Raw genomic sequence first — 25392 nt, forward strand, 5'->3', positions numbered from 1 at the left:
CGTTTTCTGGGGCCCAAGGGAGGAAAGCAGTTATGTCTGTATCGTTGTACATTTAAACACACAGGAGTCCATTTTCCACATATGCTCCTATGTGTGGCGGTCAGAGGGCGGAGCTGGGTGACATGTCAAGGTCAGAGGTCAGAGCCAGGTGGCATGCCAAGGTCAGAAGGTGGAGCCAGGTGACATGTTGAAGTCAGAAGGTGGAGCCAGGTGGCAGGTCAAGGTCAAAGGGAGGAGCCAGCTGATATATCAAGGTCAGAGATTGGAGCCAGGTGGCATGTCACGGTCAGAGGTTGGAGCCAGGTGACATGCCAATGTCAGAGGGTGGAGCCAGGTGACATGTCAAGGTCAGAGGGTGGAGCCAGGTGACATGTCAAGGTCAGAGATTGGAGCCAGGTGGCATGTCATGGTCAGAGGTTGGAGCCAGGTGGTATGCCAAGGTCAGAGGTTGGAGCCAGGTGACATGTCAAGGTCAGAGGGCAGAGCCATATGATGCAGTTCGGCTTCCTCTCCATGTGTTGGATAGACATGTGTGGAGCCCCACATGAATGTGTGGAGCCCCACATGAATGAAGAGAGTCAAGCCATCAGGGCATATGCACTTTAGAGTTGATCCACGTTTCATTTTCCAGTTCTAGAGATTACTCTTTCCAGTGATTCCTGAATCAAACATATCTGTGAAAACCTAATGTGTGAATGGGCGATACTTGGCATATGTTTCTTCTTCCCATGCAAACTGTAGCGGAACCCTGATTCCAGAATCTCGGAGTATCTGGTTCGTGTTCACCTGGTTCATCTGGTTCGCCCAAATGGTATCCCATAAGCATTGTGCTTAGGGCTTGTAGAGAGCCCTAAGCACAAGCTTCTGTTTATGACCCCCACCACAAAGTACAGCATATAGTTTTCTTTCAATTACCCACTAAAAATGAACCTTCTGCATTGCCAGCACACAAGGTTGTCGTCACCGTTGGACCTTAAATCAAATCCAGAGTACCCAGATCCGGTTAGGGGTGGGGTGCTGTGGGTCAGTCATTACGTTGTGCTTGTCAGTTTCCATGGGAAGGCAAAAGTATAATCCTCATGATTATGGGACACGCTGAATGGCCCAGCTAGCACTCCAGGGAAAGTCCCTCTCTCTTGTCTTCTCCTGGAAAAGCAGAGCTTGCTCAATGATAGCAGCCCTTCCCTGCTGCACAGCTCAGGAGTGCAGCGTAGCTGAGTGTCTTGATGGGTTCTGTGCAGCTCCAGGACTGGATTAAGTTTTGTGGGGCTGATGCTGGGGGCCCCACCTTCATGGTGCAGGGCTGATGGTGCTGGCCTCCTTGGTCCTTGTTTGCAGGTCTGTCAGGGGTCCCAACAGGATTCTCTGGACTTAGTGCCCTGTATTTGTGGATTGGGGGCCCCAATCCACAACCTGCAAGCAAGCACGGTGGCCTGGCAAGCGGTCCTTCCGATGGGGGACATTTCTTCTGCACCTGCCACCTAGCTATTTCTCCTCCCCCACCCATCAAACATGCACATGCAGAAGGTGTGAGAGGCACCCTATGCATGTTTGCACAAGAGTAAGTCCTACTCATTTCAATGGGAGACCACACAGAGTTTCAGTTTTTCCTTCTTGTGTTGCCCCTGACAGGCCCTCTGCTGGCTTTGGGGCCGCGTACAGCTGGTTCTCCCATACCTCACCCCATTGGCAGCCTGAGATTTGTGATTCTTTGTATTCTTTATACAAATTGCTGGTCTTCTGGTAGCTACCAGGGTCGGACTAGGGGCACTGAGAGGGCGGTGGAATGTATGTGGGGAGGGCACCGGGTTTTGAGCAGAATGGGTACTTAAGTTGGGAGTATTCACTGCTGCCATGTGCGCCGGGGCACAGGGGTGCCCCCACGGATGGAGCGCACCGGGAATATGCCTTGTTGCCCTGTGGGCCAGTCTGAGCCTCTTGCTACTAATAGTTATATACTGCTCATCAACCAACATTCCCAAAGCGGTTTACATAGAAAAAATAAATCATACATAAACAGCAAACATGAATTATCCCATTTGCTAAACGGGGACTCTGCTCTGGTTTGCATTTGGAAGGGAGACTCCATGTGTGATCTCTGTAAGATCTTCCCCATAGCGGATGGGGCTGCTCTGGGAAGAGCCCCTGCCTGCTTGCCTGCAGAAGGTCCCCAGTCCCCTCCCTGGCAGCATCTCCAGTTAGGGCTGGGAGAGACTCCTGCCTGCAACCTCGGAGAAGCTGCTGCCAGACTGGGTAGACCAGGCCTGCACAACATAAGGCCCGGGGCCCGGATTCGGCCCGAAGGGACTGTTTGACTGGCCCCCAGGTATCCTGCAGCAACACAGGAGCTGGGAACTGCCTTATAGTGCCACCCTGCGCATGTTTTCTCAGAAATATGCTCCATGGTGTGCCCAGTGAGGCTCACTCCCATGTAAGCATGCCTAGCATTGCAGCCTGAAAGCCACAATAATTTAGGGAGAGGAGAGGACTTGGCATTTGTTGGGGGCTGGCCTGCACTCCAGGGGCCCCGTTGATTGAGCAGGGACAGGACCTACTCTCTGGCCACTATCCTTGGTTGAAACTAGGGGTCCATTGACAGGGGGAAGAGATCCACAAGTCGCTAATGATATTTCTAATTTTAATGTAATAATGTGCTAAAAATGACGCAGCCCCTACACACCCATTTGTGGATGGTTCTGGCCCACCAGGGCATTGGAGTTGTGTGGCCAGTCCTGAGCTAGATGGACCAATGGTCTGGCTCAGTATACGGCAGCAGCTCCCTCTGTTCCTGTGCTCTTCCTAGCACAGAATCAACAAATAGTTAAGTTGGTTGAGCCCTGAGCCTTTTTGGAAGGGTTTGGTTGGGCGCCAGATGAATCCGGAGCACATAAAGGCAGCACCTGCTTTGAGGGGTTTGGAAGAGCTTGAGGCCATGGATAGAAGAACTGTAAACACACTGGGTGGGGGGGATCTCCTTGTCTGACTCAGTGCCAGCGTCTTTGGGGACTGAGATGTCATTACGGGGTGGGGGTGGGGGCTGCACCTGATGTCATTCAATCAGTAAAGCACCCGCCACTGCCACCCCCCCATGCCCCCTCCGGTGCCAACTTTCCGCTTCCTTTGTGTCGATACATAAACACAAGTTTGGAGGGCAGCGTCCTGCCTGCGTTGCCGGGAATGGAGGCCTCTGCTTTGCAAGGGCAGGGTTTGCCTGTGTCAGTTCCCTCCTCTGCCGCTGTGTTTCCTCTCTCTTTCTCTTTGGTGCACGGACACGCCCAGCCTCCAGAGCAAGGACCGGTGTCTGTGTTTCCTCGTAAATCTTGGCGTGCCACCCCAGGCTACACTTTTAATTCATTCTCTGAGGTTTGAGGTGGAGAGGAGGAGGAGGCGGAGGAGGAGGAGGAGGAGGAGGAAGGGGCAGGGGAGGCTCAAGCAGGCCGGGGAGGCACCGCTGTTGCTCTTCTCTAGACTGCGTCTCGGGCCTCCTCTGCAGTTCTAGCTTAGGGAACACATTTCTTGGCAAGGGGGTTGCACAGAGCCTGAAAGGGGCTGCAGAGACAAAAGGCACAGAAGGAGATTTGTTTTCAGTAACCATTCCCACCCCCCTCCAGATTGTATTCCTTTTTAGCTTCCAGTGTAATGCTTTCCTTTCTTGGTAATGGACTTCTCTGGCTTCCAACACCATTTGTGGATAACTGAGGGGCAGAGTGCATGCTAAAGTGTGCATGTCACGAGAGCCAGCGTGGTGTAATGGTTAGAGTGCTGGACTAGGAACGGGGAGACCCAAGTTCAAATCCCCATTCAGCCATGAAACTAGCTGGGTGACTCTGGGCCAGTCTCTTCTCTCTCAGCCTAGCCTACTTCACAGGGTTGTTGTGAAAGAGAATCTTAAGTATGTAGTACACCGCTCTGAGATCCTTGGAGAAAGATGATGATGACGATGATGATGATGACGATGATGATAAAATGACCAGGAAAATGATGACCATCAAACATGCTCTGCACCCCCTCAGTGATGAAGATAGGCTATACCTCCCTCACAGCTCAGGTGGAAGAGGAATGCTGCAAGTCCATCAAACAGTAGAGGAGGAGAAAAGAGGCCTTGAAGAATATATCAAGAACAGTGAAGAAGATGCACTTCAAATGGTCAATAATGAGAAATTATTAAACACCAATGAAACAAAGCAGGCCTACAAGAAAGAACAAGTCTAGAACCGAGCAGAAAAATGGAGAAATAAGCCATTGCATGGTCAATATTTGCACAATATAAGTGGAAAATCAGACATCACCAAGACCTGGCAATGGCTTAAGAATGGCAACTTGAAGAAAGAAACAGAGGGTTTAATACTGGCTGCACACGAACAGGCACTAAGAACAAATGCAATGAGAGCAAAAGTAGAAAAGTCAACAACAAACAGCAAGTGCCGCCTTTGTAAAGAAGCAGATGAAACCGTGGACCACCGAATCAGCTGTTGTAAAAAGATCGGACAGACTGACTACAAACAAAGGCATGACAAAGTAGCAGGGATGATACACTGGAACATCTGCAAAAAATACAAGCTACCTGTAGCCAAGAATTGGTGGGACCATAAAATTGAAAAAGTGGTAGAAAATGAAGATGCAAAAATATTATGGGACTTCCAACTACAAGCAGACAAACATCTGCCACACAATACACCAGATACAACTGTAATCGAGAAGAAAGAAAAAGAAGTTAAAATAATCGACATAGCAATACCAGGGGATAGCAGAATAGAAGAAAAAGAAATAGAAAAGAAAAAAATACAAAGATCTACAAATTGAAATTGAAATTCTGTGGCAGAAGAAGACCAAAATAATCCCAGTGGTCATTGGCGCCCTGGGTGCAATTCCAAAAGACCTTGAAGAGCACCTCAACACCATAGGGGCCACAGAAATCACCATCAGCCAATTACAAAAAGCAACTTTACTGGGAACAGCCTATATTTTGTGACGATATCTATAATAACCAACAGTATTGACAATAAAATTCTGGCATCCCAGGTCCTTGGGAAGGACTCGATGTCTGGATAAAACAAACCAGCAATAACACCTGTCTGACTGTGTAAACAAGAAATAATAATGGGCTGGAGGTCAGGTCAGGTCAGGAAAAGCCATAAGCTAAGAAAATGTGGGTTTATGTTTTACATGTAGGTTTCAGATGTAGCTATGGAAAGGCTCATGGGTCAAAGCCAGATTTTGCCCATCAGATGTCTTGGGTTCATGCTCGGAAGGCAACCAGACCCATGCTTCTGCCAGACAAGGGAAACTATAGAATATCAGACGGGCCAATGGTCTGACTCAGTAGAAAGCAGCTTCGTTGTATTGGGGAAATGTGCTCCGTAGTGGAGCCAGTGGTTTGCATGGAGAAGGTCCTGGAAGCTCTCAGGAAGCAGGGCGCTCTCTCTCTGTCTCTCTCTCTCTCTCTCTCTCTCTCCCCCCCCCCTTAAATGGTACATTGGCCTAGTGGGCCTTCCTTCAGCTGTTCTGCTAACTGGGCTCTTGTGATGTTCCATGATGGTGTCTGTCTAAAGCTAGTGGCCACCAGCACATCTTCAAGGATGTGTTGTGTGAAAGAGGATTCCCTGTTGTCCTCCCTGAAACTGCTATCAGTCAACTTAGCTGGACGACAATAGCCCTATTCAGACAGTGAAGTCATTCACACAGTTGAAAACTGTGTTCTACCCGGGTTTGGTGTTGGAAATGAAGGACTCTGCGCTGTCTCATGTCTCAATGACAGAGGGGGACAAATTAGTGAGTCAGAGGGCTAGAGGGGTCAAGACATTGGTCATCCCTTCTCTACTGCTCTGACACTATCCCTTTGATATGTAGAATGCTACTCTCAGGGACTTCCTGCCTGCCTGCCTGCCTGCCTTGCCACTTGCTCTTCCTCTTTTTCCTTTCTTCTCCCTTGCAACACCCACGCTCCTCTCTCCCTGCACCATGTGTGCAGAGATGCAGAAACCATCCCTCTGTATCCTGCTAGCTAGCTATATTAGAGATCCTATCTCTAATCTTTACTATCTAGAATGGAGTTCACCAATAAAGACTCCTTACATTGATTTGAAACGAACTGGCTCCAAGTTGCTTTTACTCTCAGCATACATGCATGCCTATGCAGACTCCACTGTGTTGTGCCTCTGTGCACTCTGCTGTAATAGAAGGGTATCTCTTACCAAAGAGAATTCCCAACATTTGGAAGCTCCCAATTTCCAGTTGTGTGGAAGCAAGGTAAGAGGGAAACCTGGGTAGACGTGATTGTGTGGAAGGAGTTAAGAACTTCTGGGGTACATGAGAGTCACCCCATTTTATGAGGGTCACCCCAGGAGGGAAAGCTACCCAGGTTTTCCTACTACCTTGCTTCCACATAACCAAAACTTGGGAGCACACACAGCTCCCAAAACCGGGTGGAACACAGTTTTTGATTGTGTGAATGGCCTCAATATGCAGTACATGCATGTAGGTGTTTGTTGCTCATACGTGTTATTGTGTGAGTGACTGTATCTGTGTTCATTTTAAAAGTAAAGCTGGGTGCAGCTCCCCTGAAATCCAGGCTACAGATAGGAAGTGGACTGCTGCATGTATGTTCAATACAAATGTGTGGATAACTGTGTCTGTGTGTGGATCTGTATCTGGGTACACAATATAATGTGTGAATAAGACTTCTAGCCTCATAGGACATATGGTGGAAAATGGTAAATAGCAGGGGAGTGTCATTCACTCCTTCCTCCACAGATGTGAGAGCCTCCCATTGACTTTGTGGGGGAAGTTTATGGGACTCTAGTCAGGATGAATTGTTGCGCAGAGACAAAACTTAACTCAGCCCTCTGACCCTGAAGTCGGCCGGCATGATCTCAGGCCTGGCCTGCAACAATGTGGGTTCAAATCCTCCTTTGGCCTGGCATCTCAGGGGTGACACTCGCCCTCTTCCAGTCGCCCTCTTCCAGCCTAACCTGCTTCACAGACCTGGATAAAATGGGGTGACCCTCACGCACCCCAGAAGTTCTTAACTCCTTGGAGGAAGAGAGAGTCACAAGGGTCATAACTAGAGAATGGAAGGAAGGCATTCCTTTTTTTGGGAGCAAGGAAGCCACCTGCAACTCCTGCCTGGCAACTTGAAGGTGGGAGGCAAAAACTAACCCCCATCCCAGACATTGTCAGCTGAGTGCCTGGTTAGCGGAGGACAGGTTTTGCCCCCACCACTGCTGTACCAGTCATTACAGCATCTTTACTTCTTCCCATGAAAATCAGAAAGAAAATGGTGCCTGTTATACATGTGAGCACTGTCAGATATTCCCCTTAGGGGGCAGGGCTTCTGGAAAGAGCACCTTTCTGCTTGCATGCAGAAGGCAGCCTCTCCAGATAAGGCTGAGAGAGATTCCTGCCTGCAACTTTGGAGAAGCCGCTGCCAGTCTGTGAAGTCAATACTGAGTTAGATAGACCAACAGTCTGACTCAGTATATGGCAGCTTCCTATGTACAGGCACCCACAGGTTTTATGTAACACACAAAGGAAAGAAGCTCAAACTCGGGAGAGTTATGCAGGAACTAACAAAGCAGAGAGGTCTCCATCCACCCCCCCCCCTTGGTTCAGAGTCGGGTGCTTTCTGGATGGCAAAGCCAGCACTGAGAATGTCTTGTTGATGTCTTTGCTTTGCCTGGCGCAGAAGTCGGAACTTGGAACCCATGACGTTTTTGTGATCTCTGTGGGGAGGGGAAGGCAGGGAGGGAGGAAAAGGGATTTATTTCATTTTCACAGACAATACAAACTCCAGCCAGAGTTTTGGCACCCACCATGAATGTGTTTGGGAAGCTTTCAGTAATTATATTTGAAATGGGAAACCTGATCTTTTTTTTTTTTTAAGCTAATCTCTCTTTCTCATTTTAAAGATCAGACTGCTTTAAAAAAATAATAATAAAGCAGCAGCAACTGTTTTCAGAGTACTAGTGCAGAAATGTCTGTTCCCTGCTTCTTACTGGTGGCTCTGGGAAGGTGCATTTCCCCCAGTGCCTCCCAGTAAGTGGTGGTCCTGCTCCAAGTAGAGGTTGCAGCTGGAATAGTCTTTCTCTGGTACCTTAGTCCCAAGGCAAGACCCAAGGACTTTGATTTTCCTCCCTCTCTCGCCACATTTGAACCAGGGCTCATCCCATGAAACTGAAGGCCAGGAAATTTAGGAAGGAAGGAAGGAAGCACTTTTCCCACGCAGCGCATAATTAATCTATGGAATTCTCTGCCACAGGACATGGTGATGGCCACTAGCTTGGATGGCTTTAAAAGAGGCTTAGACATGTTCATGGAGGATGGGTCTATCCATAGCTACTAGGCTTGAAGGCTAACAGGAATATAGTTGTAGGGGAGCAACAAGCAGGAGAGGGGACATGCCTTCAGCTCTTGCTTGTGAGTTTCCCAGAGACATCTAGTAGGCCATTGCGGGAAATGGGATGCTGGACTAGATAGACTTTGGGCCTGATCCAGCAGGGCTGTTCTTATATTCTTAACTCTGTCCTTCATTTCAAGAGGCATTTCCATGTCAAAATCAGTTGCTTCTCTTGTAAGTTCTCCGGAATCCTGCAGACCACAGTTCCATGTTCAGTCCAGCTGCAGAATTCCCACCTCTGGCTAACTGCAAAAGATATCTCTGATCCATTGAAATATTTCACTTTTCCAGACGGGAAGGAGAAGGCCTGCGGATCTTCTGGGACAAAGTGCAAGAACCGACTTTCCTGTCCCGCTGGAACCCCTGGGCCACCGACGTGCCGTATGCGACATTCACGGAACACCCGGTGAAAAGCAGCAGCCAGAGGTTTGGCGCCATCTGCCAGGTGCGCAGGATTTCTTCCGTGGGCCGGAGGAGAGTTTGCTTGGGGAATGAGATGATGGGAAAATACCAGCCCCCCCCCTTTTTTTTACCCCCCCCACCCCACCCCCGGTAGTTCCAAGCAAAACTGCTAATGTGGTTTTGGTAATCAGTGGTGGGCTTGATAAAAACAATTCTGTCTTGCCGGGGTTCCCAACCTTGGGCCCCCAGATGCTGATGGACAAAAGCTCCCATGATCTCCAGCCACAATGACCAACGTTTGAGAACCCCACGTACTGGATATTTCCATGTACAGCTACTGCTAACTATTCCATTGTACTTCCTATGTTGTTATCATTTAGTTTTGCTGCCCCATACACAAGTGATGGAATTGGGATGTCATTTTGGCTGTTTTCAGGAGGCTGAAATGGGGGAGTCGGTGCTGTGGCCAGGGGACTTGTGCGGGGGGAGGGGGAAATGGTTGGCCTTGCCACAAAATTGGTGGAGCCAGCACACAGAGAGACAAGGTGATCAAATAACCCATCTTCCCTTGGGACAGTAGGCTAAATACTGCTAACTTGCCAAAGAGGCACCTTTTAAGGTGGTGATTCTCTTTTACTGAGCAGGCGGAGAGTAACTGGCCCTCTCCACCCCCAGCACAGCATCTCTCCAGTGACTGTTGCTGGTGTCTGTCTTGTTCTTTTTTTAATTTTGTGAGCCCTTTGGGGATAGGGATCCATCTTATATATTTACTTACTTACTTACTCACTCATTCTTTCATTCATTCATTCATTCATTCATTCTCTGTGTAAACCACCCGGAGCCATTTTTGGAAGGGCAGTGTGGAAATAATAAATAATAATAAATACAGCTATCCAAAGATGAACCTGAAAGGGGAGAACAGGGGCGGGGGCAGGTTATGTATGTGTAGGGAATGCCCTTCTTGCCACTGGCTTGCTCAAAACGACCCTCCCCCCATCTGTCTTTTGAGAAATGGGAAGGTGGTCAAACAGCCAGCAAGGAGAGGGTTATGCTTCCCCTCCCGCATCCTTGCTCTGCTCCTAATTGCAGACCCCAGCCATGCTTCTCATAAAAGGAGAGGGAAAGCATCACAAAACTATCTGCATTCTTGTGTCATTTAACCCTAAGCTGTGGAAGGAGAGCTGGCCTTGTGATATCAAGCATTACTTGTCCCCTTAGCTAAGCAGGGTCTGTCCTGGTTTGCATTTGAATGGGAGACTACATGTGTGAGCATCGTAATAGATTCCCCTGAGGAGATGGGGCCACTCTGGGAAGAGCACCTGCCTGCTTGTATGCAGAAGGTTCCAAGTTCCCTCCTTGGCAGCATCTCCAGATAGGGCTAAGAGAGACTCCTGCCTGTAGAGTTGCCATGCCCTCTGAAATTCCGGGTTTCACCTGGATTTTAAGCATCTCATCCAGATTGCTTAGCCTACCCAGGTTCACCTGGATTTCAGCTTTCTTTAAAAGAAAAAAGAAAAAAAAAGCTAAGCTCTAGCCCTTGTAGCAGCGGAGTTATGGAGCAAAACGTGCAGCCACTATTCTGCTCCAAAATTATTTTCAGGCCAATTTCCATAATATGAGAATTAGACACCCGGATATGGAAAGCCAGAATATGGCAACCCTACCTGCCTGTAAAGCCACTGCCAGTCTGTATAGATAATACTGAGCTAGACAGACCAGCGGTCTGACTCAGCGGAAGGCGGCTTCCTATGTGTCTACAGTTGATATGTGCACAATGTGCTTCAAATGCATACTGACCGGTGGCAAAGTCCACGGTACAGAAGGCCTGTTTGTATGGTGATGGCGAGATGTGGCAAAATGGAGGAATGGGGCCCACAAGTGACTGCAAGAGCAGTGGGTGTCCGATAAGTATCTTTCCCTGAAACTGAGATCCTGCAATAATGGATTTCTTGTCCTGTAATGTGTAAACAGGAAGTGAACGGTAAGCACTTTCCTCTCCCTGCAGAGTGAAACATGAACTCCCCAGCCACGGATTTAAAAACCACACATGTTCAGGTCATCAACAATATTGTCTCCACCCCAAATTATCTCCCCATCTGCACTCCTGCTTAGAAGAAAGTTAGTAACTGGATCCCCTTCTGGGAAACACCATCTCAGCAAGCAGGAGCGGTTTGTTCTTCAAGGGGACAAGGCTCTCTCCTCTCAAGCTGCCTTAATCCACATTTGGGGAACAAGATTTGCCCCCTTTCAGAATTTCTTTCTTTCTTTCTTTCTTTCTTTCTTTCTTTCTTTCTTTCTTTCTTTCTTTCTTTCTTTCTTTCTTTCTCTCTTTCTTTCTTTCTCATGCTCCTAGTATTAGTGTGGTTGCTGGGAGCTGCTTATGCCTGGATGGGGTGGGATCGATTTCTTGCACAAGAGACTTTCAATAAAACATCCAATTCAGCAAGAATGAAACCACCCGTGCTTCAAGGAACAGTTTGGAATCCAGTAGACTTTGGTGGTGAACAGGGAGGGGGTTGATCAGCAGAGCTCTTCAGGCGAGCAGTGAATAAGCCACATTGAAGCCCCTGGCTTGTAAGGTCACCCGCTTACAAGCCAGGGGCTTCAATGTTTTCATTAGGCTGACTGGCTTTCAAATGCTATTACTTTTAATCAACGAAAATAACTGTGGCAGGAAATCAAGGCCAAATTTATTTATTTATTTATCTATCTATCTATCTATCTATCTATCTATTTATCTATCAGATTTGTACACCGCCCCAAACTTGCATCTCTGGGCAGTTAACAATAACATAAAAACAAGTTAAAAACATACACAAAAACTGTAAACAATTTAAAATCAAACACAGATTAAAGCCTAAACAATTTAAAAAGCTGAAACAGCTTGGGTGAAGAGGTGGGTTTTCAAATGCTTTTTTTAAATTGTCAGAGATGGGTAGGGTCGTATCTCAGTAGGAGCGCAATCCACAATCTCGGGGCAGCAACCGAGAAGGCCTGCCCCCATGTGGCCACCAGGCGAGCTGGCAGTAACTGGAGACGGACCTCTCCAGACAACCTCAATGCGTGGTGGGGCTCATAATGAAGAAGATGTTCTTTTAAATACCCAGAGCCCAAGCTGTTTAGAGTTTTATAGGTTATAACCAAGACCTTGTATTTTGCCCAGAAACTTATCGGCAGCAAGTGTAGATCTTTTAAGATGGGAGTGATATGGTCTCTCCGAGGTGACCCAGAGACCAACCTGGTCACCACATTCTGGACCAACTGCAGTTTCCAGACTATGCACAAAGGCAGCCCCACATAGAGCACATTGCAGTAGTCTAGTCTGGAGGTGACCAGCAGATGTACTACTGTTCTAAGGTCATTTATCTCAAGAAATGGACGCAGCTGGCATATCAGCCAAAGCTGATAAAAGGCACCTCTGGCCACTGCCTCAACCTGGGACACCAGGGAGAGGTTTGTGTCCAGAAGCACCCCCAGACTGCAGCCCTGTTGCTTCTGGTGGAGTGCGACCCCAACCCCACGCACCTCTGGGATTCCCCACCCTTCTACCATGCATCACCTTCCTCTGGCCATCATCGTCGAGGTCTTCCCCAAGTGCAGGCAGGAGGCTTGCAGTGACCGCCCTGCAGGGGGCTCTGGCTCAGGCCCAGGCTCTGACCCATTGCTCCCCACAGCTTGGACACCCCACCATTGCCCTTGTGCTCAACTTTGTGGTTATATCTCTGCTATGGTGGGTCAAATTGCCACTGGATTTCCATGTGAAGCGCAATGTTGAGGTGAGGCTCCTGCTTGGAATTCCAAGGGGAGCAAACAGATTTGCTTCTGTGCATGGAGAACTGTAGCTCAGTGGTCGAGCACCTGGCCTGCATGTAGAAGATACTAAGAAATGCCTGGCAGCATCTCCAGGTGGGGCGAGCGAAGATCCGTGTCCAGGACCTTGGAGAGCTCCTGCCAGTCAGTGTAGGCAATCCTGGGCTAGAGGGACGAAAGGATGACACATTAGAAGGCAGCTTGTTCATTTGCTGAAAAACATTTCTGGGGCTGGGACTCAGGGGAGGAGCCCCTGATTGGAATGCAGAAGGTCCCAGCTTCAATCTCTGGCAGCATTTCCAGTCTAGGCAGGACTGGGAAATATTCCTCTCTGGAACCCTGGACAACTGCTACCAGTCAGGGTTGATTAATATTTTTATTTATTTGCACAGTCAGACAGGTGTTATTGACTGGTTTGTTTTATCCAGACATCGAGTCCTTCCCAAGCACCTGGGATGGCTGAATTTTATTGTCAATGTTGTTGCTGTTGTTATAGATATTGTCGCAGAATATAGGCTGTTCCCAGTAAAGCTGCTTTTTGTAATTGGTTGATGGTGATTTCTGTGGCCCCTGTGGTGTTGAGGTGCTCTTCAAATTGTTTTGGAATTGCTACTGGGGCGCCAATTACCACTGGGATTATTTTGGCCTTTTTCTGCCACAGCCTTTCAATTTCAATTTGTAGATCTTTGTATTTTGTGATTTTCCCCCCATTTCTTTTCTTCTATTCTGCTATCCCCTGGTATTGCTATGTCGATTATTTTAACTTGTTTTTCCCCCCTCGACTACAGTTATATCTGTTGTATTGTGTGGCAGATGTTTGTTTGTAGTTGGAAGTCCCATAATATTTTTACATCTTCATTTTCTACCACTTTTTCAATTTTATGGTCCCACCAATCTTTGGCTACAGGTAGCTTGTATTTTTTTGGGCAGATGTTCCAGTGTATCATCTCTGCTACCTTGTCATGCCTTTGTTTGTAGTCAGTCTGTGCGATCTTTTTACAACAGCTGATTAGGTGGTCCACTGTTTCATCTGCTTCTTTACAAAGGCGGCACTTGCTGTTTGTGGTTGACTTTTTGACTTTTGCTCTTATTGCATTTGTTCTTAGTGCCTGTTCTTGTGCAGCCAGTATTAAACCCTCTGTTTCTTTCTTCAAGTTGCCATTCTTAAGCCATTGCCAGGTCTTCGTGATGTCTGATTTTCCACTTATATTGTGCAAATATTGACCATGCAGTGGCTTATTTCTCCATTTTTCTGCTCGGTTCTTGACTTGTTCTTTCTTGTAGGCCTGCTTTGTTTCATTGGTGTTGAATAGTTTCTCGTTCTTGACCATCTGAAGTGCATCTTCTTCACTGTCCTTAATATATTCTTCAAGGCCTCTTTTCTCCTCCTCTACTGATTGATGGACTTGCAGCATTCCTCTTCCACCTGAGCTGCAAGGGAGGTATAGCTTATCTACATCACTGCGGGGGTGCAGAGCATGATTGATGGTCATGATTTTCATGGTCTTGCAATCTAGGGTCTCTAGCTCTGCCTGGGTCCAGTCTATTATTCCTGCAGTGTATCTGATAACAAATATAGCCCAGGTGTTTATGGCTTGTATGGTGTTCCTGCCATTGAGTTTTGACTTTAGGATTTTTCTAACTCTCCTGATGTATTCACTTCCAATTTTTCTTTTAACTTCAGTGTGTGCGATGTTATCAGCCTGGAGAATGCCCAAGTATTTGTAATGTTCTTTCTCTTCCAGGTTCTTGATGTTGCTTCCATTGGGCAATTCTATTCCTTCTGTTTTTGTTATTTTTCCTCTGTTCATTATTAATGCAGCACACTTGTCTAGCCCAAATTCCATTGCTATATCGCTACTGAATATACGGACAGTGTTTAGCAGTGATTCAATTTCTGACTGGGACTTTCCATACAACTTCAGATCGTCCATATACAGCAGATGGTTGATTTTACTTGATGTTTTAGATGTTTGGTATCCGAGGCCTGTTTTGTTTAGTACTTGTGAAAGTGGGGTCATGGCGATTACAAACAACAGAGGATATAGTGAGTCCCCTTGGAAAATGGCTCTTCTAATGCTAACCTGTCCAAGTGTCTCGCCATTGATTGTTAACTGTGTACTCCACATGCTCATTGCTTTTTAAAAATAAATATTTGAATGTTTTTGCTGACACCAGTTGCTTCTAAACATTTTAGTATCCATGTGTGAGGCAATGTACGCAAGCCCCACAACCACGCAATTGTACGCAAGCCCCACAACTACGCCAAGGTAGTGCCTCACTGGGGGATATTATTATTATTATTATTATTTCAATTTCTATACCGCCCTTCCAAAAATGGCTCAGGGTGGTTTACACAGTGCAACAGGCACTGGAGGGATGCTGTGCTGGGGATGGATAGGGCCAGTTACTCTCCCCCTGCTAAATAAAGAGAATCACCACATTAAAAGGTGCCTCTTTGCCAAGTTAGCAGAGGATGAAGCTGCTAGATAATACTGGACCGATGGTCTCGCTCAGTAGAAAGCAGCGTCATGTGTTTGACTGTGAGGACAGTGAGGCCCCAGAGCAGCCCCATCCCAGGGTGGCCCCCTTATCCCCTCAGGGGACTATCTCACAGGGCTCACACAGGTAGTCTCCCATTTAAATGCAAACCAGGGTGGACAACTCATGCTCGCTGCCACAAGACCAGCCCTCCTCCCATAAGAGGCAGGGGTGTTGCAAAGGTGCTTAAAAGATCCAGGCCCTAGGCCCACTGGCCCCCTTCTGATCATGAAACTCAATCACACTTGCCTCAAGAATATTTACGTGTGTGTTTTTAAGGTCTCTAATAGTGTAACACATCACTTCGGAAGGTGGAAGCAGCAGAGCGCTAGGTGAGGCTCGGCGTTCTCTCGCACCCTCTGGGCAGGAGCCTTCACAGCTGCACTTCCTTTCTGGAAGGGGTCATGGAGGAGGGAGGGGGCTGGGGAGATGTGAGGCCCTGAGCCCTTCACTGGCGGCCCTGTGCCTCATGGGGCCAACTCTGTCCTAATGGTGCCCCCGAAGAGAGGCAACAGGGACAAGGGAGAAATGCAAGCCGCTCTGCTCCGTCCTTCCCCTCCGTTTTTGTCTCTCTGTGTTTACCCTCCGCATCTTGGCATCCTTCCACATGGCCTGTCCATCCATCTGGCATGTAACACGAACCTTTTGTGTTCCTGCCATTCTGAGGATGCCTTGGTTTTTAGAAGTCGCTCCCAGACCACTTTTAATCCTTGATCTCTGAATGGGTACAAATAGTGCTGGCATCTTCAGCGTGCGTAAGAAATGGAGCTCGGGGGCTTGACTGATTCTGAGACCTTTGGAGTCAGAATGAAAAAATCTTCCCAGCCCCCCAGTCTGCTCCATTTGGACGGCAATGGTTTTTTGGGCTGGGGAGTGGAGGGAGAACTAGAGAAGATTACTGTTGGCAAGCATTCACAATTGCAGGGAGAGGGGGATTGTTTCCTGAGGATGGCTAAGGATTTGCTAGCTCCTCTCAGCAGATAGTTTCCCTTCCTCATGTGATCGTGGAGGGGCAGAGGAAGGGGAGCAACACCCAACACAGGAACATAGGAGGCTGCCATATACTGAGTCAGGCTATTGGTCCATCTAGCTCAGTACACAGACTGGCAGTGGCTTCTCCAAGGTTGCAGGCAGGAGTCTCTCTCAGCCCTTTGGCATCTTACTGTATGCTTTGGTAGTTTGTTGGTTCAATTAAAAAAATCTTGTCCTATAAAAAAATCTTGTCCTATCTTGGAGATGCTGCCAGGGAGGGAACTTGGAACCTTCTGTATGCAGATGCTCTTCCCAGAGTGGCCCCATCCCCTAAAGGGAATATCTTCCAGTGCTTACATGTAGTCTCCCATTCAAATGTAAACCAGGCAGTGGCATATCTAGGGGAAATATGTGTTTTAATGAATGTTTTAATGTAAACCGCCCTGAGCCTTTTGGAAGGGCGGTATAAATGTTAAGGGGGGGGGGGAATAGCGCCTGGGGCAAGCACTGAAATTGCGCCCCCTGTCCAAACATCTGACACCCATCTTTCAGATAACTTTACCATAATATCAGCTCAAAAATACAAGTCAAGCTCGTTAATCTTTTAATTAACAAATTATGGCACTACATGAAAATTATAACGGCACCTTCCTTGCTTTCACTGATGCAAATTGGTCTATGATTGTAGGGCTCAAGAACTGCATGATTTTAAGAGTCTTGTAGGATCACATAGTAAAGGGACTGTGTAAGTCTAAACGACACAAACCTGCTGGCCTATTTCCAAATCAGCTTTTTGTGGAGTCTGCTGGTGAGGACAGGTGCTGTTCCTTGAGTGTGGAGTGGGCAGCTGGCAGACATATTATTATTATTATTATTACTACTACTACTACATTTATATCCCACTCTTCCTCCAAGCAGCCCAGAGTAGTGTACTAGACACAGGAAGACCACACGAAGCAGAGGGCACCTGTGATTTCTCCCCTCTTCCACTAGAAACATAGGAAGCTGGGCTGCCAAATACTGAGTCAGACCCTTGGTCTATCTAGTTCTGTATTGTCTACCCAGACTGGCAGCGGCTTTCCCAAGGTTGCAGGCAGGAATCTCTCTCAGCCCTATCTTGGAGATGCTGCCAGGGAGGGAACTGGGAACCTTCTGCATGCAAGCAGGCAGGGGCTCTTCTCAGAGTGGCCTCATCCCCTAAGGGGAATATCTTCCAGTGCTCACACATGGAGTGTCCAATTCTAATGCAAACCAGGGCAGACTCTGCTTAGCAAAGAGGACAAATCATGCTTGCTACCACAAGACCAGTTCTCCTCCTCTGGGGCCCGGCTGTTGCATTTGCATGAAGCAGGATCTTGCAATAATTCTGAATCTACCTCTGAATGCAAAAGGCAAAAACACGCTTCAAAGGGAGCGTTTATCTACAGCCTGCCTACCATCTCTTTCTTCACTCACAAACAAACACTTTTATCAGCTGGCTTTTAAAAAATTCTTTGGGGTGAGATTTCAATTTGGGAGGGTCCAATCCATTCAAATTCAAATAGAGGAGGGTTTAATTGTGGTGTGTGGAATTCCACTGAGAACTCCCCTATGATCTCAAAATGGTTCTAGGGCAGAAGCCAGCCCACAGGTCTCCTGTGCATATCTCCTGGGTATGAATCATGAGGCAGCTACCTTCTTTTAGATTACTAAAGGTCCTTATCTGCCCTGCTTGAATCATTTTGATGATCCCTGTTAGACTCCCTCCTTCCCTCTCTTTCTCTTTCCCTCTTTCCCACCAGCTTTCCTACAAGTTACAGTTCTGTGCCCTTTGACAAGGACTCTGCATTATTGATCAGAGCGAAGCCTCTAGATGTTGCATGCATGAGTGCTGTTTTTTCCAAGGGGTCTTTCTGGAGGGCTCCAGTATCGTTAGCTCCCAGACCCGGCTTTGGCACCAGCCACCTTAGAATCCCACATAAACCATTCCACACTACGCATACAATCTGTGATGACTCCCCCCTGCCCCCCGCCACTACCCTCTGCCCTAAAGCTCAGGAAAGTACAAAACTGAAAGAGCTGTCTACTCCAACATGAGCCTGCCTAACTACTAAGGGTACTGACTCAGCTGTAGCAGGCTGCAGCATCGAGTCGGGGCTGGGGCTGCCAAGGTCTGGCACGGCCATGGCTGAGGCTGCGCAGTGCGGCCCCTGCCCGGAGGCACCAGTGAGAGCAGTGCGAGTGCGCGGGGCACCTGGAGGCAGCGGCAGTGAGCAGCGTGGGGCGCAGGATGCCTGGAGCCCAAAGGCGCCGGTGGCAGTGAGTGGCCCCCACTGCTCAGGCTGCTGCCTGCCTGTGGAACCAGCCGGTTTGCTGCATCAGTGACACTAGTGTGCCCCCCCAACCAGTGTCGCCCAGGGCATGTGCCATAGCTGCCCCACCCTAGATACGCCTCTGAAACCAGGGCAGACTCTGCTTAACAAAGAAGACAATTCATGCTTACTACTGCAAGACTATGGCGCAGTGGGGAAATGACTTGACTAGCAAGCCAGAGGTTGCCGGTTTGAATCCCCTATGGTGTGCTTCCCAGAATATGGGAAACATCTATATCGGGCAGCAGCAATATAGGAAGATGCAGAAAGGCATCATCTCATACTGCGTGGGAGGAGGCAATGGTACACCCCTCCTGTATTCTACCAAAAGAAAACCACAGGGCTCTGTGGGCATCAGGAGTCGACACAGACTTGACAGCACACTTCCACCGCAAGACCAGCTCTCCTGCCAGAATGCTCCCAGCATCCCAAGCAGGGCCGGAACTATAATAAGGTGGATAGGTTTAAAGAACCCTAACCCTACTCACCCCATGCCCAGCTGGTCCTCCTTTCCCAATTCCCAGCTGTGTTCACACCCAGCAATCAACATGGCTGGGAAAAGAGCTCCGGGGGGGGGGGGGGGGCTGGGCTTGTGTGACACTCCAGGGCTCTGATCATACCCCCTTGCATCTGATGTCACACACCAGGGGGTGCGGCCAGAGCCCCCGGAAGGGCCACACGAGCCCTCTGGAGCTCATTTCCTAGCTAGCGTTTGCTTGCTGGGTGGGTGTATTTTCCTTTCTCTCTGGCCACACACGTGCCCCAACCAAGCACAGCATGGCCACCAAGGATGGGAGGCGAACACAGGAATACCCTTGCTACACTGCTGACCCCAAGTTTGGTTTCTCTATTTCTCCTGCTGTCTCTATCATGGGGAGTGTGTGTGTGGGGGGTGTCTTTCTGCACCACACCCCACATGGCAAAGATATTGTTTCAGGCACCCAGCTTCCCTGAGTGGCTCCCCAGGATTTCCAGGGTGGCATAGTTTCCCTGTGCAGAGGGAGATGGGACATTTTGCACTGTTTGGGTAATAATTCTTTGTTGGTGAATAGACTCATTAAGCAAGGAGGCAGCAAATAGGATCATAGGCAGGCAGAGTTAGTCTTCAACCACCATCCATCCAGCATGCTAAATCTTCTATTCGGCAAAACACTCTCAGCCTGGCCTGCTCTCAAACTCAAGCAGCTTCCATCCTTCCTCCTCTCCATCAATTCAAAACCGCCAGTGGCTTTCCAAGGCCCCTGGCAGGGACTCTTTCCTAGCCCTGCGTTCCGTGACCCTCTAGCTGGAAGTGCTGTGCACTAAACCTGAGACCCTCTGCCTGCGAAGCAACATGTTCCACCACAGAACTCTAGCTTCCCTCCGAGGAACAAACGGCGGTGCCTCCCACCAAGTCAGACCCTTCCTCCATTTAGCCCAGGATGGCCTACTCTGATTAGCAAAACGATCCCCCACGAAACTAACCAGCAGAAAGAAAAAAATAATCACAATATGATGGGAAATTGCTACTGTATATTGAAAAGTATATGCAATAAGGATCAATTGGATGCAAACAGAACATCCGGTGACCTCCGTTTCAAAATGGCTCAGTGAGCAAGCTTTGCACCTATTTTCACAAGAGCATTTTCTAGAAACAACAGGTAGCACAATATTTCTTCAGCTCAAGCCTCTTTGAGACAAGATGTATTGCCACTACATTTGGCAATACAACCAGTCTATTAAGATCAAGAAATTTGAGAATCCTGATTTATGTCAACTCACAAGATCCGTGCTCATCAGCACTTGATAAAGAGCCATTTTGAAAGGGAGGTCACCGGGGCACCATAGTGTGTCAATGTCTTTACCATCAATTCCATCTGTTTTTATACACAGGCCATGGACTCTATCATTCATGTGGTCATTTCTACTGTTGATTCTATAGTTTGTTGTTGCATATATATCATTGTTCTATTTACATCCAATTGATCCATATTGAATGAACTTCCAATATAGTAATTTTACATCATATTGTGGTTATTCTTCTCTTTCTATTGGTAGTTTCATGGGGGATCTTTTTGGTTCTTTTTGTGGTACATGTCTATAGATCCCAGTATGCTATATATTTTTTGCTACTCTGACTAGCAACTGCCTGTGATATCAGGGATTGAATTTGGGACTTTCTGCATGGCATGCAAGGAGGTGCTCTGTCACTCAGTTACGGTGCCTCCTTGTATGAAAATATGAAGTTTCAATATCCTGGCTCAGACTGATGGCATCCCTCACTCAGCATGCTCTGCTCTGACTGGCAGCAGCTGCCCAAGGTCTCAGGGAGGGACTCTTTCACAACTGTGTGGAGATGCCAGAGACTGAACCCGAGATCTTCTCTTCTGTGTACAATGCCTGTGGTCTCTCTGCCACTGATCTGACTACTGTTCCAGTACTAAGCATGTAAACCTTCTGGCTGCTTCAACACTTGCAAGAATGTGACCACTTTGGCTTAACAGCACTCTTGTTCTTCTCCAGATGTCCACATTCTCCACTCAGTTGGTGCAAGCCATTCAAAATGTCCAGAGAAATGACCCTGCATCCAGCAGCAGAACCGGCGGAGTTGTGGTGGTGAACGAGCCCATCCTCATCGACACCTACACCGGGCTGATGTCTTTCATTGGGAACCGGAACAAGCTGGGTTATTCCCTCGCTCGGGGGAGTGTGGGCTTCTGAAGCAGGCCAAGTTGGGGATTTTTCTTTTGTGGTCTCTCTCATGAAATGTTGCTGAACAGGATGGGGATGCCCTCACACCTGGGGATGCGCCACCACTCTTGCAAAAGCGCCTTCCGTTTTCCCAAGCCTGATTCCTTCTGACTCTCTCAGGGAGTTCTGTTTCCCTGTGCTTCTGGAAATGAATGGCAATTGTGGAGGAGCATGCCAGCCGCCGTTCCTTTTGAGGAGCCTTGTGCCAGACCACTTCCCAGGGGGCAGCACTCTGCATCTGGAATTCTGAACCTATCCCTTTTCAGCAAAGTTCTTTTCCTTCACTATCTTAGACCTGCCACTACTTCAGTATATTAAAGAGAGTCTGCATCAGTTTATACAGTCAGCAGAATCAAGTGGGAAAGCATTTCCTGGACTGCACCACTTCTCCCTGCAGTTGTTAATGGGACTGCCTGTTTAAATCTTTTCCTGCATAGTTGCATGTAAGAGAGAACCTCTCATATGCATTAAAAAAGGGGGAGGTGTTATCCTCAACAGCCTGAAGTGGTAGAAAGGTCTGGGGAAAGATTGGTAATGGGGCAAACTCCCCATTCAGGCTTGGAATAAGGCTTGGGAAAACAAGAATTTTCCCGCAAAAGTTGGAAAATAGCTCTCTTCACCCCAAGGCTAATTCTATGCCAGATTGGATCCCATCATGTCCACTAGGGGTGTGCACAAAACACCTTTTGCATTCCAAGCTTGGGACAGAATGCAAAATGCATGGAACGTTCCATTGGAACAACCAGTAGTGCCAGTTGTTCCACTGGAACAACCCCTTTCCATCAGAATATTCCAACCCATTCCGAGCGTCATTTTGGATTCTAAAATGGCACTCTTCTGGCCTCTGCGCATGTATGTTGGCCGGAAGAGCACCATTTTGGAATCTAAAATGGTGCTCAGAACAGGTCAGAATGTTCCACCTTGGACTGGGTCATTCTGAGCTCAAAACAATTCCCCCTTTTAAGGGTTCTGAGCCCAGAATGCTCAAAACGGTCCATTTCGAGGTGGAACATTCCAGCCACAAAACGATCTGCACATCCCTGATGTGCACCATGATGTCGTGCTGGGGGCCTTTCCCTCCTTTAACTCCACCTATGAGCCTCCTGAACCCTTCCTCCTACCTCCCTGCCCATCTGCCTCCCGCTCTCCAAACACACTCCCATCCCATCCACTCAAAGGCCTTTTTGTCTTGGTGTGCAGCAGTGGCAGTGGTGGGGAGCTGAGAAGGGGGATGAGCAGCACTACCAGCACCTCTGGCCAAAAGCTATTGTGGTGTGCCAGGCCCCAATATGGGGGAGAGAAAGGCCTCTTTCCCTCCTGTTGCCCTCTTCTGCACCCTTTCCAGTTCTGCAATGTCCTTTTTGAGGATTAGGCTTAGGGGGCAGTAAGTGGGCAGGTGCGAGGGAGGGCATCAGGGATGCCAAGAACCCGACTTCTCTCGCTCAGCCAGAGAAAAACTTCCATGGCTGTTATGCTTGCTTTACATGTGGGAGGTGAATATGATCAGCCACCAACATTTGGATTTCTGAGTCAGGAAATGCTGAAATACTCAAAACGATTTGCTGCTTGATTCTGCTGATGGTCTAGAGCCAGACACCTGTTTGGGGACACTAAATTCAGGAACAATGCTAGAAATGACTGAACAGGCTGGATTCGGCAACCACAATCTTCAAAATACTGAAAATGCTAAATTTGGCAACCATTCACTTAATTCTGCTGTGTGGGGGGCATCTCCACAGGGGCATTACTTCAGTTGCTCAAATTGTTCATGCAGTTTAACTTCCTGTGCTCACTGAAAGGGGAAAGCGATGGCAGAAACACAGACTTCTTCTTTTTGAAAAACAAGGAGACTGCATCACCTGACTCCTGAGTCCCTGTTCATGTTAGAAAACGGGTGATTGACTTGGCCAGTAGAGAAGGGGGAAGCTTGAGGGCCAGGATTCGGGCAGGGCCATGGTATTGGAAGTACGGAGGCCGCGTGGAGGTGTGGTAGGGCACACCTCACACAGTGCACATGGAGAAAAGATGCTCTGTGATAGATGCAAGAGAATTAAAACTTGCAATCTGAGATTCAGTGAGCTGCACAACAGCCTCCCCTCTGGGATATCTTTTAAAGAAAATATTATTAAGAAGAAAAAGTGGGGAAACTTATACTTCTTGAAAGGCAGGCATTTACTATTGCAAATAAGATGCCAAAAGGAGTAGGAGGAAGAAACTAAAAAGAGAAAATCCAAAAAAAGTAAAATCAAGCAGTATATTTTTTTCATTTAAAATCTGAGTGTGACAAAGCATTTCAGCAAACACAGATAAGTGGCTATTACAGATGAATCCCAAAGGTCTTTGCTTGATATGTGGCAAAACTGTTCTGCCTTTGTCCATTGCAATTAAAAATATATGAAGATATTTTTCCTTCTGCTTTCCATGTCTCTATTGACTTCTTGAACTCTGTGTGTGTGTGTGTGTGTGTGTGTGTGTGTGTGTGTGTGTGTGTGTGTGGTACAAAGAGATGACCGACAGAGATACAATTAGAGAAAGCCAAATTTTAGTTGAACATTTCAACTTACACCTTCATCAGCAAATTGGATTTAAAATAAATGTTTTAAAGGTTATGCGAGCACATACATCTCACAAGGTGGCAATTAAGAATTCTGTGTTTGTAGAATTCCAGGACAGGTGAAAAGAAGAGAGTGATTGACAGATGCTGGAGATACAAGTAAGATGGTTTTATCATTATGTTTTATCCTCCAAATTCAGTCCATGAGGCATAAGGGTTAACTTAAATCCAAACATTGCCTCATTTGTCCAGCATTGCACAAAGTTTGTGTTTTTCAGTAGGAAATATTTTCATATCAGTGAGACTGTGATTGCCTGAACTGAAATATCTGGCAACAAGTTGTTCCAATTCCTTTGTTGCGATGGCAGATCATTTTAGGCTCCTGAAACGTGCCCTCAGGTCTGAGGATGTTTTACACACATATTGAATGTGGCAGTCAGGACGTTTGCATTCTACTATGACGACAAATTTTTATATTCCATTCTTCAACCAAAGTTCTCAAAGCGGTTTACATAGAAAAACAAACCATACATAAATAAGATGGTCCCCTGTGCCCAAAGGGCTCACAATCTAAAAAGAAACATAAGGTTGGCACCAGAAACAGCCACTGGAGGGATGCTGTGCTGGGGGTGGATAGGGCAAATAGCTCTCCCCCTACAAAACAGAAGGGAACCGCCACTTTAAAAGGTGCCCCTTTGCTCAGTTAGCAGGAGTTCTATAACACAAACCACATTTGTGGAAGCACAGGTTAGGTCTGATGGGAGAGACTCTCTTGGAAAGGGTAACGGGTACTGCTAAAGGTGATGGTATCCCTTAGGAAAGGGCAAGTAATGCAGTGGCTAGATTGACAGCGGTGTGAGCCTGGGTTTGAGGACGGCTCTCATCCATAATCTGCACAGATCAAGTGGTTGATGGAAAGCAAAGCCTTGGCGGGGGAATGGGGTGGGGACGGTTGCTATTGATAGTCTTTTTCAGACGTTCAGAATTTGCGATCAGTGGGTAGGATGAAAGTCTGCAACAAACAGGAGCAGCTTGTCCTCATGAACTTGGGGGGGGCGCAAAAGGAGGCGCAGCTGCCTCTGATTCTCAGCAGAAGCTCAGGTCGCACACACCCCCCCGCAATCTTCCTCTGCCCCACCTAAAAGTCACGCTGCCTGCAGGCTGGCCATTCGTCAGGTAGAGCTGCGCAATTAACCGCACAGCTCTGCTGGACAAATGTCCAGCCTGAAGGCAACATGGCTCTCAGGCCGGGCAGGAGAGATAAGGAGCCCCCCAAACAGCTGCTGGGAAGCAGAGTTGCCCCCCCCCCCCGGCTCATTAGGAGAAACTGCTATTGACAACAAATGGGATCCTTTTTTTCATTGTGCATATTAGTGTAGACTAGGAGAGTCTCTCTTGATATGGCTGATGTCCTGCTGATCTGGGAATAGATAACATGAGAAGGGTATCCACATTTTTAAAAATGTCCTTTGAGTTCCTGGATTCTTTTGAGACTATTTAAATCATTATTGCAGATGCTTTTGATACTAAGTGCCAGACTTACATACATCAATATAAATACCACACACCCATGCACCCACACACACCTACACACACACACACCAGTGTGCATGGCCCTTTACAAAGAACATCTGCCA

General features: G+C 47.7%; 1 protein-coding gene across 2 annotated transcripts in view; it reads left to right on the top strand.

The window, feature by feature from the left end:
* Positions 1–23604, top strand: part of TPRG1 (tumor protein p63 regulated 1) — a 64139-nt gene extending 40535 nt beyond the window's left edge. For both annotated transcript variants that reach the window (XM_053305188.1, XM_053305187.1), the window contains exons 5-6: positions 8687–8840; positions 20974–23604. In XM_053305188.1, coding sequence (XP_053161163.1) covers positions 8687–8840; positions 20974–21171 — 352 coding nt within the window. In that variant the 3' untranslated portion in view covers positions 21172–23604. The remainder of the gene's footprint in view (positions 1–8686; positions 8841–20973) is intronic.
* The last annotated feature ends 1788 nt before the right edge of the window (positions 23605–25392 follow it).

Source organism: Hemicordylus capensis, chromosome 3 (genome assembly GCF_027244095.1).
Source record: "Hemicordylus capensis ecotype Gifberg chromosome 3, rHemCap1.1.pri, whole genome shotgun sequence".
NCBI classification, from domain to species: Eukaryota; Metazoa; Chordata; class Lepidosauria; order Squamata; family Cordylidae; genus Hemicordylus; species Hemicordylus capensis.